At 50.4% G+C, this 9315-nt stretch overlaps 1 protein-coding gene across 1 annotated transcript; it reads left to right on the top strand.

Moving 5' to 3' along the window:
• Positions 1 to 156: 156 nt before the first annotated feature.
• Positions 157 to 6099, top strand: FOXF1 (forkhead box F1). Its single transcript, XM_073308480.1, has 2 exons — positions 157 to 1200; positions 4340 to 6099. The coding sequence occupies exons 1-2, from the start codon at positions 165 to 167 to the stop codon at positions 4498 to 4500; spliced, it is 1197 nt and encodes a 398-aa protein (XP_073164581.1). The 5' UTR covers positions 157 to 164; the 3' UTR covers positions 4501 to 6099.
• Positions 6100 to 9315: the final 3216 nt, after the last annotated feature.

Raw genomic sequence — 9315 nt, 5'->3', positions numbered from 1 at the left:
GTTTGTTTATCCGAAGGGGGTACAGGCCCCTGGTGGAGAGACCCCCTGCAGCTAGACAGAGGGGGGGGGGCAAATAACAACCCCCAGCCGCGCGGCCTGGGTCCGGGGGGGGGGAGGAGGGCTGAGCAGCGGGGGCCCGAGCTGGTTTGGGGACGCCGCTGTCGATGACTGCAGAGGTGCCGCAGGCTCCTTCCTCTCAGCCCCCTCCTCCCGCGGCGCTCGGCGGCTGCAGCCTCATGTCCTCGGCGCTGGAGAAGCCGCAGCAGCAGCCGGGCTCGGCCATGGAGTCCGCCTCCTCCGCCGCCGGCAGCACCCCGGCGGGCGGCGGCAAAGCCAAGAAGAGCAACGCCGGGATCCGGCGGCCGGAGAAGCCCCCCTACTCCTACATCGCCCTGATCGTCATGGCCATCCAGAGCTCGCCGTCCAAGCGCCTGACGCTGAGCGAGATCTACCAGTTCCTGCAGAGCCGCTTCCCCTTCTTCCGCGGCTCCTACCAGGGCTGGAAGAACTCGGTGCGCCACAACCTCTCGCTCAATGAGTGCTTCATCAAGCTGCCCAAGGGGCTGGGCCGCCCGGGCAAGGGCCACTACTGGACCATCGACCCGGCCAGCGAGTTCATGTTCGAGGAAGGCTCCTTCCGCAGGAGACCCCGCGGCTTCAGGAGGAAATGCCAAGCCCTCAAGCCCATGTACACCATGATGAACAGCCTGGGCTTCAACCACCTCTCCCCGGAGAGCTACGGCTTCCAGGGCGCGGCCGGGGGCCTCTCCTGCGGCCCCAGCAGCCTGGCCCTGGACGGGGGCCTGGGCATGATGAACGGGCACTTGCCCGGCAACGTGGACAGCATGGGCCTGGCGGGACACTCCGTGCCCCACCTACCCGCCAACGGCGGGCACTCCTACATGGGCAGCTGCACCGGCTCCTCCGGGGGCGACTACCCGCACCACGAGAGCTCCGTGCCGGCCTCCCCGCTGCTGGCCAGCGGCGGGGTGATGGAGCCCCACTCGGTCTACTCCAGCTCGGCCTCGCCGTGGGCCCCGCCGGCCTCGGCCGCCCTCAACAGCGGGGCGCCCTACATCAAGCAGCAGTCCTTGTCCCCCTGCAACCCCGCGGCCAACCCGCTCTCCTCCGGCCTCTCCACGCACTCGCTGGACCAGTCCTACCTTCACCAGAACAGCCACAACGCCGCAGAGCTGCAAGGTAAGCGGGGAGGTGGGGGGCCGGCGCCCGGTGGCCTGGGGAGAGCGGGGGGGGGGGCTTCCCAGGTGTGCACTGCTGAGGAGCGGGTCATAGAGCACGCGTGCAACGTAGGTGTGACATCCATGCAAGTGATCTCACGCGGGCCTTGCAAAAGATCCTGTTCGCACCCATGCAAGTGACCCTTAGGAACACTTCCTGCAAGGGCTTGCGTGTTCAGACCCCCACACACGCACGGGCATGCACGCCCGCACACTTAAACATATACCCAGGCATGGAGAGGCGTGGGGGCCCTGTCTATCCCTCTTTTCTCCAACGGCTGTTGTGTAAATGTCGTGACCCCATTTTCGCGGCCTTTAGGAAAAGATTTTAAATCTGCCATGTCTCAGTGTGAAATCAGGCAGATAAATACAAAGGGTGTGGGAGTGTGTTTGTGTGTGCGTGTGTGATATTTTAATTATCCATCTTTCTGATTTCAAATGCCGTTTAGGAATTCAGGCCCCAAATCTGATATCACTCCTTCCACCTTTTTCGGTGCCCTCTGGTTTGCATTGGATTCCTCCCATTTGGGGATATTTCTCTGTAGTCTCTTCGCAGCCTGTATAAAAAACAACAGTAAATAATTGCTGGCCTGGTACATGAACGATCCCTTCCTACCTCTGCAAAGCAGATCGGTAGAGCTGACTAGCTATATCCACACATACGCTGTCCCATTAGAGCCGTGAAATGCCGTCGATTTTGCGAACAGAGCGAACTCTGCAGTAGCTTAGGGGAGAATTGGGCAAGGGACAGGGTGTCCCGATAGATGGCCCCGAAGGAAAGTAATCTAGAGTTCTGTATCCCGCCTTAGATTAGACTCTTCCCAGCCAGGGAATTCCCTTGCCAGGGTGAATTAAATCAACGCACCTACTCCCCTTGTGCTATAGCCCGCGAGGTGCGTTCGGTGGGTTTCACCTGGAGAGGGGGATGCGGTTTCTAGGAGCCAGGGGATGTTGTGGCCGGGGCAGAGCCATTCCCGGAGCGGGCCTGCTTCAAGGAAACACGCCAGTGGCGAGGGTTTAGGGCAGCGGTCGGCAGGAGCAGCAAGCTGCGGGAAGAGGTTATCTCGGGCCCAGCAGCCTGCGGCTCTGCTGGGGGATTCCCTTTGCTTGCGGTGGGGACAGCCCCACGGTGCGCTGTGTTTGCACCGTCCCATCCCAGGGGACCGAGGGTGAAATCCTGGCTCCATTGCAGGCCGTGGGGGTTTGTCCAGAGGCCAGGAATTCACTCCTGGCATGCCTGGCGTTGAAACCAATTCCGCCGGGCTCTGTTTTTCCAGGCATGTTTTTCTGCGCGGAGGTTGGTGCTTTCGTGTCCCGGGGGCAATGTCGTGCTAGGCCCTAGGCTATGACTTTGGGACCCGGAGAGGGGGGAAATGTTCTGATATATTTTAACCGGATCTGAATTAATCGATTAGATCGGACACTAATAGCGTCGAACCAAAAATGAATCCAGCTCTCTGGATCGACTCTGACAACAGTGGCAATTTGGTTCGATCGGGTCCTTGTATCTATACGCTGTAGACAGACGACGAACTGGATTTTGGCCAGTGGCTCGCTCGATCATCTTTTCTGCTGGAGTATCAGGGCTCGCAGTTAGAATAGAAACGAAGCGATCGCAAAGCAAGGAAGTTTTAAAACTGCAACACAGAGCTGCTGTTTTTCAATAGGGCTGAAGCCGGGGTTTCTCCGTGGCCTGACTTCTGTGTTGAAACCTGACAATTTACTTCAGCAGCTTTTTAAAAATTGGCTACCTCTTTCCTTCCTCTTCCTCTCCCCATTTTAATCGAGTGCTATTTGGGAGAACTGAATTTTTAACACATCTCCTGGGGGACGGTTGGGGGCCCATCTGGGCTTTGAAATGCGGGCCTGCTGGAGAAACGTACAGTCCGGCGTGTAAACGGAGTCCCATAAAATAAGGGTGAACAGGAATAGCGGCCATGAAACACTGCAATGTCCCTCTGCGTTTGCCACCCCTTGGCAAATCTCCTTTCCCACCTATCAGTCCATGGCAGGTGGACCGCTCAGCCCCTCATGTAAACATACTGTTAAAGGAACTAAACTGCAGCGTCTGAATTAATCCATATTAATAATTTCAGATCAACTGCGAAATATAATTGGAATAGACCGGGTGAATCATTTCAGATTCGCTGCAAAATTCCATTGGACTAGTCCGGATTGATCATTCGAAATTAACTGCCAACTTTAATTTATTCCTAATCGGAGAGACACACTACGGGGTTTTAAATGCAATATTTTAAATACCAAGCGTGTAACAATGAAACGTTTCCGTCTGACAGATCTTTGTTAACCAAACCCAAGTCCTCCCATGTTGGTGCCAGAGTTGATTGATTTTGTGCTGGAAAAAATGAATAATTCGGAAGGCTGTCGGCACCCTTGCGCTTATTAGTATTATTATCCTTGTTTACATTGCCGTGGTTTGCTTTAATATAACATTGCTTTGCTTTTGGTGTCACTGGGGGAAATCTCTTGGAGGTTTCGCTTTGATTTCGATGGGAGTTCCGCTTAAAAACCCCAGGCTCTCTGGGCTTCCTTACATTTGACCCCCGCGTTCGCTGACTCTCGTTCTTTTCGTTGTCAGCACTCAGGAGTAGTGGGAGCAGGGAGGGGTAAGAAGTCAAAGCCCGGTAGGTCCCACTGGAAATCGAGGGGCCTTTCCCTCCCCCGTTGACTCCCACGGAAGGAGCATCAGGCCCGCAATCTGTACATCAAGGACGCAGAATGTAAACACACATCTTAGAAATGCTTCTGCTTCCTTAGCCAGCCAGGAAATATACCGCCCCATCCTGCAATTCGCATTCGGGCAAAACTCCCATTAAAGTCAATGGGAATTTCCTCTGAGTAAGGGCTGCAGACATTGAAGCCATGACAGCACCTGTTTGGGCGCAACAACCCCCCCTCTTCCCCCCCTCCCGGGATGATAAAGCCGCACTGGCGTGTTCCCTTCGGTGCAGTGAAAACCCTCCTCCCAAATGCCCCCCAGCACGGGGCGAGGGTAGAGACCCCCCAAGCCCCTCTATAGCATTACTGCTCTAGCCACTTGCTAAAGATTCATTTTAATTCTGATCCCCGATTTCTTCCAGGAATCCCGCGGTATCATTCCCAGTCTCCAAGCATGTGTGACAGGAAAGAATTCGTCTTCTCTTTCAACGCAATGGCCTCTTCCTCGATGCATTCAGCAGGGAGTGGATCTTACTATCATCAGCAAGTGACATACCAAGACATCAAGCCCTGTGTTATGTGATACCAGGCAAAGAAGCCAACTTTGGGGGACACCCCCCAATCATGACACAAAGAAAACTTTCTATGTGGAAGGGACCTCCCAAAAGACCCTCTGTGCTAAAGGGACATCCAAATAACTAGACTGATTTTACTCTGGAGGTATATAAGCCATCCGCAGAAGCCTGGCGTTTGGGAACATTTTGAAACGAATTAACACTAAGCTAAAGAAGCAGGGATGCACGGTGCCTTTTTGGAAAGGGTAAAGTGAACACGGGGTGCTGTCTCTTACCTTCGTTTGTAGCATCGCTCGGGGGCTGTGATCTGACTAAGTTTCCAAGAATCATGTGTCTGTTTCATTACTAAAACGAGCTCTTATTTTTTATGGATGGGGTGGGGAAAAATCCAAAACTGTAATTTTTTTTAAAACATGAGTGTTAAAAAAAACAAACCAAAAAAACAACCACCCGGAAACAATGACATGAAAGCGATCGGGAAGGGTTTGCTTGGACCAGAACTCTAGCCACAATGAGCTTTAAAAGGAGAATGGAAATCTTTTGGACATGACGGTCTGGTTGAGATGTGTAACTGAAGGGTTAAGGAATTGCTTGGAATCTTCTTCAGAACACAGATGGGATTTCTGGCCATGGGCTCTTCCAACCCCTCACTGCCTTAAAAAAAGAAAAGAAAAGGGAAAATAACTCCTCTATGTGCCTTGTTATTTCCTATCAGCTCTTTACTGGGCGCTGGGGCGGGGGGGGAGGCTTTCCTGCACCATCCAAGTCAATGGGTGTGTGGTTATTGACTTCCCTGAGAGCAGAATCCAACTCCACATGCCCTCTTTTCACGAGATTGTGCATTTGTAGCCTATTCTCCAAATTCTGCAGGATATTTTGTGCCCTCCACCCCCCCCCCACTTGTGTTAGGGATGTGCGAATCAGCGCGATACACTGAAGACTAAACACTGGCTCCCGAGGAAGTGGGGCGGGCGGGGGGGGGGTAGGAGTCTCAATGAGGGCAACAAGACAAGACCAAAACCCTCCCATTGGCTTTATCCTAGTCTCCAGTCTATCCCCTGCTTTAGAGAAGTATTTTTTTTTTTTTTTGCCTGCAACCCCGCATTAGGTAAACTCTCCCAAAGGGAGTTAGTTATTTGCCTGCCTAAGACTGCAGGACCAGACCCTATGCAGAGAGAATAAGGCACTTTGAAAAAAAAAACAATTAGCCAGGCTCATCCTGTTATTTATTCTACATTTGTTTTTTGCTAATAATCGAGACACCAGTAGCCTCAGTTGATCAGTATTAAAGTGGTGTAACTTTGTTGGCAATATTTGCCATATAGATTTTTTTTTAGCTATCCATTGTACATTTGTTTAAAATGTCTGATCTGCCTGTAAAGACCATCCGCCCTGTGTTTTCTATAAATATATATATAATGAGGGATTATTTCCTCCTCCCGCCCCTATAGTTTGGCCCGCCTTTGTACAGTTCGGTGGCACCTATTTTAATGTTCTTCTGCACTGTATTAAACGGTAATGATGATCTGTTGCCCCCTTTGTGTACGTTTGTCCTTTAAAAAAAAAACCGAACCAAAAATAAAACATGTATGTTATTTGTACATGGTCTTCACAATTGTATGAACAGCAAATAAAATATCATGCGGTGTAATACCTGGTAAGAGTCTGCAACACCTCTATGGTGGCCCTAGGGCCCCTGATCCAAAGTCGATGGGACTCTTTCCATGGGCAGCATTAGGCTTTGGATCAGCCCATAGAGGGCCCAGCTGTGCATTATTTGGTTCCCCAACTCCTTTTGCGGTGCCAGTGGGATGGTAGGGTGAGCAAAGACGGCCTAATCGAGCCCTATATTTGCAACGAGATCTTCCCCCTCTTCAAATGGCCATAGCTCCTATCCCTGCAGTTCAGGATAATTTATTGGAATAACTTCAGGGGTTTGTTTGTTTTTAACAATTTCACATTTCAGTGCAAATTTGAAAGGAGCGTCTATTGTTCTTGGCTTCTGCTTCCAAGAAGTCCTTTTATCCCAGTCTAAATTCAATCCCCTTGTTTTAAAGAAATCTTTAAAATAATAATAGTAATAATTTTAAAAATACCTGGAGGCGATTTTTGCAAGGAGAATATGGTTTTTGACAGGCTTTGGGTTTTTTTGGTGGAAGGAATTTCGTGCTGATGAAGATAAATATAATTTAAGGCTTCTTTTCTCCCCATTAGACAGTGGGATTTTTATCTGCCAGCACTGCAGTCTGCTTTTCCTATTATAAGGAACTAAAATGGTGCGTTTTTAAAACATATGTTGGGATTAGCTGAAGCTAATGGAGAAGCGAAATAGCCAGATATATTTCCTGGACAGCGGTGTCCTAAATCAAATGTTCTGTTTTTCTTGCTTAGGACCAGCTCCACAGCCAGCTGACTTAAGGGGTTTGGGATCAAGCCCTTAACGAATTACTTGAAATTAACTAGCTTTACTTTTATAACACTTCTTTTCCTCTTTGGTCTGATCTCTGGACCCACCGCAGTTTCATTCGCTCTTGCGATCCACATCTCCCGAAACTGGTTCTTTTCAAACTTGACATTTTGGACGTGGAGGGGGGGTAATTTATTTGGGGCTCGGTTACACAGAAATGATCGATAAACGCAATTAATGGCACAAGCTGCTGTCTCTAAAGAGAAGGCCGACTGGTAAAGCCAGGGACTCTTGTCTCTTTTTGGTAATTCGGGGTGAATTCAATAAAGCGACATTCACTTGACCTGAAGGGGCTTTTATTTCAGAGTAAAAACCAAATAAACCCCCTTTCTCTCGCTTTCCCCGCATTAGAAATAACAGAATGAAACGCAAAAAGAAATAGTGGAAAAATAAAGAGAAAAATCCGATCAATAGGCGGAGAAAACGCCGTAAAAACAAAATACTCAGCGCGCCTCTTCACCACCATCACCCCTCCCCCCTCCCCCCAAAAAAAACTTACCCTCAAACCCAGCAACAGCAAAGCAAACCAGCCACTGCTCAGGAAACTTGCAGCTTTATTGCTCGAAGGAATCAACACCAAACAGCAGTAAAAGGAGAGAGCTTCTGCATTGCAACCGCGCGAGCAAAAGTCTGTTTGCTCTGCACCCCCACCTCCCTGTTTCTTTGCCTCTCTGCTTCGGGGTGCGTGGCTCGCAGTGTCGCCTCCTTAACGCTGGCATTGTTCTTTCCTCCTGCTGCTAGTGAGACTCGCAGGCCTTTTTAGAAACTGTAAATTACCAGGCATTTGATGCTGTTTTTTTTAAAGACACCAACAGAAGTAAAAGACCCCCCCCCCCAGGCCCGCCTCGCACACACAACTCCCTTGAATCCGCTGTGTTAAAAGCACCGCCTTGGCTACGTGAGTTCGAAAACAACCTAAAGAACTGTCTGCAACAGGCCAGATTTTTTCAGTTTCAGGAAAGCTCGGGGTGGGACCGGACGGGCTTGAAGCTAGCCGGTTAGAAAGCAACGCTGCTCTCGCTTTCCCCCCTCTCCTTAGCCAGGGAATCAATGTAGGTGTTTGCAGGACCATTCGGAGGTAAATAAAAGTGGTTTACGGTTTGCTTCTCAATTCCCTACTAAACCGGTCTTATCTACCGATGTGTAGGGCACATAGGTCGCTAGATCTTATATAGCTATCGGAGCGGGGTGTTATCCATCCCATCATCCCGAGGATCAGCCCACTCGTCTTAAGCTCTCGCAAGATTTTGCTCCCATAACTTGCTACCCACGCTTCAAAGGCCTCCCCTGCCTCACCGCAGACAGGCTTTGCTGTGAGGGGCCCCGATGCTGGGCAGGGCCAGTGGGAAGGAACTGGACCCGCACCGTTCCCAGCGGATCCACTTGGCCCTGCGGCTGAGCACGATGCTGACTGCAAGTGGTGGTCCCAGCACCGGCCCGCCCATTGGCAGGGACACGGCGGCAGGCTAAGCCTGTTACCTTCGTAGCTGTGGCTATTGGCTTTAACCCCCGCCGGGGGACCAGGGGCTGAGCCTGCCACCTGAAGGATCTCGTTGCAGGGGCAAAGCAGCCCAGTGTCAGAGATCCACCCTAACCGGGCTGCATGTGTGGCTGTGTTGGGGGGAGGGAGGGGGGCGGAATCGAGCTGAATCTAACACGAGTTTACAAATCTCAATCGCGACTAATGGCTCATATTAAACACCAGGGCTCGGTGGAGGATAACACCAAGGGCTGAGATCGCTTCCTCGTCTATTTACAACCCCACCCAGCATTGTGGAAGCCAGAAATTGTATCGCTAGGCATGTACCTATGTGTAGGAGGCGTGTAGCTCTCGCTAAATAGCGAGAGCGCACGGGAAAGCGAGAGCAGCCATAGATCTAGACAGCCATTATCCATAGGTCACTAGCTATATAGGTAGATTAGCCATATATAGCTACCTACATGTCTACTTCTGTATAAATATACATATCTATATGGAGCTGTAATTCATTTCTCTCTCTCTTTGTAGGTATAAATATAGTATATACATTAGAGGATACCGTTCATATACCGCTTATGCAGAAACTAGGGGTATATACATGTATTTGGACATAGATCTGTCAATTAATCTGTGGATAGATAGATAGATAAAGCGAGAGAGAGAGCGTGTTTCTGCATTACAGATATGTGTATTATTACCTTCAACTTTGTGCAGTAAAGAGAGAGAATGCAGAAAGTAGAGGCTATACACTGACCTCGAATGCAGAAAGTAGAGGTGTATAGAACAGTCTACACAGGTAGGCATCACTCTGTCGCATACACCTAGAGTCAGGGAGAAAAAAAAAACTAACCCCGGAGGCTACTATATCTCTGGGCC

The sequence above is a fragment of the Lepidochelys kempii genome, chromosome 12 (assembly GCF_965140265.1).
Source record: "Lepidochelys kempii isolate rLepKem1 chromosome 12, rLepKem1.hap2, whole genome shotgun sequence".
NCBI classification, from domain to species: domain Eukaryota; kingdom Metazoa; phylum Chordata; order Testudines; family Cheloniidae; genus Lepidochelys; species Lepidochelys kempii.
This window is presented reverse-complemented; position numbering and strand designations above follow the sequence as displayed.

Coding starts and splice junctions, on each gene's coding strand:
- FOXF1 (XM_073308480.1), top strand. CDS start 165: ATGACTGCAGAGGTGCCGCAGGCTCCTTCCTCTCAGCCCCCTCCTCCC. Junction 1,201..4,339: donor CAACGCCGCAGAGCTGCAAG/GTAAGCGGGGAG, acceptor GATTTCTTCCAG/GAATCCCGCGGTATCATTCC.